The sequence below is a fragment of the Notothenia coriiceps genome, unplaced genomic scaffold (assembly GCF_000735185.1).
Source record: "Notothenia coriiceps isolate Sejong01 unplaced genomic scaffold, NC01 NC01_scaffold00002176, whole genome shotgun sequence".
In the NCBI taxonomy this organism is placed as follows: Eukaryota; Metazoa; Chordata; class Actinopteri; order Perciformes; family Nototheniidae; genus Notothenia; species Notothenia coriiceps.
In genome coordinates, this window is record NW_011334877.1 from 1 (window position 1) to 5369 (window position 5369).

Sequence of the window (5369 nt, forward strand, 5' to 3'; positions counted from 1 at the left end):
TTTCCTGGCGTTTCATCAAAAGTTGAGCAATGTTCAACTTTTGAAGCTTCTGAAGCCTTCGGTGGAAGCGTCAGCCAATCAAATCATATGCCAGTACGAGCTCTAGCCAATCAAACCGCTGCTTGTGTGTCAGGGGCGGGAGATTCATGTGATTGGTTGTTGGTCGAGCTTCAGACACGCCCACCGGCAAGCTTTTTTTGAAGCTGTAGTGTGGATGGGCCGTTACTCCTAATTATATATCCTGGTTTCTCGAGAAAATGCACTAATTGTTTAATTAAGATAATTAACTTCTGATCTCGAGAATAAAATTGCCACAATCACTAATTATTTTTCGGCATATCTCAAAACCATGAATGTTTTCCTCGGATCATTTTCCCAAGATAATGACCGAACACCGTTTCATACATGAATCCTAAAGGGCCGATATATCTGTATTATTAGAGATAATTAAAATGGTAACACATACAATCAATTAGGGCGTGAGGGCGTAGTCTTTCTGCTGCTTCATGGTTTGAATCCTAGAGATGTGTTTGTATTAAAGGGCTTTTCTTTGTGAGTCCAATACGTCGGGCGTTATCTGGGTGTTTGCAAAGACGTGTAATAAAAGCACAGCGCGCTGAACGGAGAGGAAAGTGATGGAGACATGTTTACACTGAATCATAAAACACTGATTTAGCTGCGTTCAGTTGGAGCTTCGGCCTGAAGTGTGTTCAGCTCGTGGACCTTAGAGCCAACCCTAAGAAGGAAAACTCACTTTTAGAGTCGAGTCGGACGAGTGACAGGAGGCGGGGATACGTGAGAATACAAGGCGAGCGAGAGAGAGAGCAATAACTTACTGTTTTAGCTTTTTAGGTTGTGCGTGCATATAAATACTGGATGTATATGCGTTCAAGAGAGCAGGAGGAGGAAAAGGCCTTCAAATATTCATCAACTACAGATCGTCTACATACAAATCGGTTGTTTTTCGATGCAGTCAAGTGCGTTGTGATTACCTCGCTGTGTGGATGCAATGTGAGACTAAAGGGAAGAAGGGGCTTCACACCCTGTGGATCAAAGAGTGGCTTTTGTTTCCTTCAGGCTGATAAAAGCTCACACACACACAACCTGAAGCCAGTGTGTGTGTGTGTGTGTGAGAGGAGACAAACGGCACCTCCATCCACGAGTCAGAGAGTCAGTGCTGTGTGCAAGTGGACAAAATATGGCAATTTGAGGGCGTATTAGCTGCCCGTTTTCAAATGTATACACTTCTTATAAAAAACATATGCTCTTCTTTTTACTATTCAATGGCTCGGCGGTGTTCGGATACTTTGCATTTCATTCATTGCAAAACTAAACACACCTAAGGGGAAAAGGGAGGAAGGGGGCAACACTGATATTTGTCCTCCTTCATCGATGGCATTTGTACCGAGGTACTAAAGGGACATGGACAACAAAAGCAACAACTTCCTGTGACTCTCGGACTTCCTTTTAAGGACATTTCGGCCACGGGTGAAGAGCTATTTGTTTCAGCACTTGGACTATCGATATACCACTCATAGTGCCACATATCACAAATGACACTCGTCTAAGGGGCTTTAAAAAGTGTTTACAGCACGAGGCATTAACACTCAGCATAAATCTGCAAAACAGATAGCGAGAGAGTCTGTAAACCAGTCTGCATCGATCTATGAATTCATGTCCGTGATTCTCTCAGTATCTGTGACTGTAAATAACTGGCTTTGTCTTTTGTCCATGTCCCTTTAGAGTCTGTCTGCAGCTCATAGAGTCCTGTGTAGAGACCCCAAAGTGTTACGATACACATGTATAGTAGGGTCTCCAGAACATAGAAACTGCCGGATTTTTGTACAATTAGCACAAGTTGTGTTAATTAGCATTATAGCTTATGTGGACAATAGTTACAAAATGGCTTCTGGAAAGAGTGTTTTGGGGGTTTAGGCCGCTACAGGGCATATTGCTGTGATTATTGTATTTTTGTAACTCTGGCAAAACAATTTCCTTCGGGATGAATAAAGTCTTCTCTTAAATGAGCTGCAAACAGACTTTCTGGGTCTCGGTACGTTTTCCTTCAGAACATGTGCTCTCCTATGTCTCGGGGTCTTCGGACTGGGCGGTGTTTTGGGAGGGGAACTCTTTAATGGTGACGGTGAGGAGGTTGGAGGTGACGTCAGTGACCACCACGTCTTTACAGCTGGGCGCCATCTCAGGGTGCCAGTTGGGGTTTCCCTCCGCTATTTGGGGTTCTGCAGGGGTCTCGTTGCCGGGGCTCTGGTCGTCGGGCAGCTGGCGTTTCCTGCCTTCATGAGAATCAGAATCAGTTTTTTTGCTATGTTGAGAGAAATTTGCTTTGGTGTTAATGATGTAAACAAAGACACAGAAAGAAAAAAACTTTCTGTTTTTTTTTTTTTAAAGAAAGGGGAAAAAAATAGGACTATTATAAAAGCTTTTTTTTTAAAAAAATGTTTTTAAAACTGTTTTTTCATAAAATCTCAGAATTCTGACTTTTAGAGAAAATATCTAAATTCTGACGGTTTTTTTCAAAATTCTGACTTTTTTCTGAAAAACTCAGAATTCAGTTTTTTCTGAAAAACTCCAAATTATTATCCGTTTCTAAAATTCTGACTTTTTAATCAAAACAATGATATTTTTCAGAAAATCAAAAAATTATGAATTTTTTCAGAAAATCTAAAAATTATGATTTTTTTCAGATTTTTTTCTCAAATCCAAGAATTATGATTTTTTCCTCCAATCTCAGAATTCTCACTTTTTCTGTTTATTGTAAAGCAAGGAGCAGAACATTGTCCTTTTTTAAAAGCCATTTTGAAACACTGTTTTAAAGACTGTTGCAACAATTTAAAAATAAAGACAATATTTATTCAGAATTCTGACTGTTTGTTTTTTCTGAAAATGCAGGATTCACAGTATTAAAGAGATATTGTTGGTCAAGTGTGAAATGGGGTTGTTCAACCTTTCGGGGTCTCGTCCTCCTGGTCTTTCACTGAGGAAGACGATGAGGCTCCAACTTTAGAATCAGAAACACAAACAGGGTTATTGCCAAGAGAACATTTTCTTCGTGTATTTGGTGCAAACATAAACACTGTTATACTTATTTATTCTTTCAGTTTGTGTGTACAGACAGAGATATCGAAATACCGTTGCCCACAATCCCGATTACAAAAATACAAATATATATACAAATATGTATATACCTATATATACACAACCAACAGACACATGTATACATATGCACACATTAAGACCTAAATAAAAGCACAACAATCAATATATACAAAATAACAGTCACTTCAATATCTTTGGGAAATGTACATTAGTGATAAGGATGCCTGTAAGGATGCCAGTGAGGATGCCAGTAAGGATGCCAGTAATGATGCCAGTAATGATGCCAGTAATGATGCCAGTAATGATGCCAGTAATGATGCCAATGAGGATGCTAGTGAGGATGCCAGTGAGGATGCAAATGAGGATGCTAGTGAGGATGCTAGTAAGGATGCTAGTAACTATGGACAATCTTGCACTAATGTACATTTCCCAAAGATATTGAAGTGCCTGTTATTTTGTATTGATTGATTGAAGAAGCTAGAAAACAACCATAACATTTAAATATAGGACATTATTTACCGGGATTACTGGACTCTGGAGCTTCGCTGGAAGGAGGGAGAGAGACTCCTGTTGTGGATTTTCCTTCTGAACTGGAGGGGGAGAAGTTATGCTGGGAGGGGGAGGGTTTACACGGGGAGGGGGAGGAGTTATGCTGGGAGGGGGCGGAGTTATACTGGGCAGAGCTGAAGGTCACTGGTCCTCCACACTGGAGCCCAAATGGCTTCCCGTACATGGGGAAGCCCAGCATCTTCAGTGGGGAATGGAAGGGCCGGTAAGGACCCTCGGCTTTCTTCCCGATGATTCGGTTTCGGGACGGGATGTTCTGCCGACCCCCGACCGTGTGATTCCTTCCAGAAGCACCACCTCGAACCGGCTTATCGATTACCTTCAGATGAGGAGGAGGACAAAGTATTACTAGAAGTACTCAGATCTTGAGTTAAAGTAGAAGTAATCAGATCTTGTACTAGAGTTAAAGTAGAAGCACTCAGATCTTGTGCTGCTCCTAGTACTAGGATGGGTAAAAAGCAGAGAACACATTTCACTGTGTGCATGAACATGTGTGACCATTAAAGAGGGTTTCATCCTCCAATTCTATCTACTTGAGTAAAAGTAGAAGTACTCAGGTCTTGTACTTGAGTAAAAGTAGAAGTACTCAGATCTTGTACTTGAGTAAAAGTAGAAGTACCAGAGTGTAGGAATACTCTGTTACAGTAAAAGTCCTGCATTCAAAATGTTCCTCAAGTAAAAGTAGAAAAGAGTTGATTATGTTTCACATGATTAATCCAAATTTGTAAAGTCACTAAAGGTATTGAATACATGTAGTGGCGTTTCTAACATAACACTTTGGGGTCTCAACAAGACTATGAGCTGCAAACAGACCAGAGATGGCAAAAGCACACAAATCCTTTACTCAAGTAGAAGTACAGATACTTGTGTTTAAAGATACTCTGGTAAAAGCAGAAGTACTGACTAAACTTCTTTACTCAAGTAAAAGTAAAGAAGTATGGGCTTTGAAATGTACTTAAAGGGGACCTATCATGCAAAATACACTTTGTGATGTCTTTTATACATAAATATGTGTCCCCGGTGTGTCGGGGAACTCACGCAGCGTTAGAAAATAAAACCCTCCCTCTTTTCCTCCGTACCGAAATCTTTTAAAAACGGGGGCACAACGAGTGGATACAGATTCCATCCGCTGTGACGTAATAGAACCAAACTTTAACTTATCTCCGGTAGAATTCTGATCAGGCATTAGCTCCGCCTCCTCTTATTTATTTTTTTCAAGCTATGGACCCAAAATCTGCGTTTCTCTAACTGAGCTTCAAAAGAGGGGTTTGAGCAGTATGAGGCATGGCTACAGCGGGTGAACTGTTTGGTATTTTGAAAAAAAAACTTCACAGACATGTTTTATATGGGTTTGGCTCTACAATATATTTTTCAAATATAGCATGATAGGTCCACTTTAAAGTGGACCTATCATGCTATATTTGAATAATATAGTGTAGGACCATACCTATATAAAGGCATATTTATACTTTTTATGCACTCGTCCCTTGGAAGGGACGGAGAGGTAGGTGTTTTTTATCTGCTGGTGGCAAACCGGAGAGAATTACAGCAGGAGCAAACGCTTGCCTCGGGGAGGGAGAAAAAAAGCCAGAGCGTCCACAGCGGAGAATAAACAGAAGGGCAACCAATGGCAACCATGCACGGGAGTCTCTTCGCTGCTTTGTGGCAGGACTACAGCGCCACCT

At 40.8% G+C, this 5369-nt stretch overlaps 1 protein-coding gene across 1 annotated transcript; it reads right to left on the reverse strand.

Moving 5' to 3' along the window:
- Positions 1–143: 143 nt before the first annotated feature.
- On the reverse strand, positions 144–4032 carry LOC104966035 (chromobox protein homolog 6-like; the record flags this gene model as incomplete). Its single annotated transcript, XM_010795143.1, has 3 exons — positions 144–2294; positions 2966–3019; positions 3637–4032. Coding segments are annotated over 3 exons (662 nt in total), but the record flags the coding sequence as incomplete, so codon positions are not given.
- Between the last annotated feature and the right edge of the window lie 1337 nt (positions 4033–5369).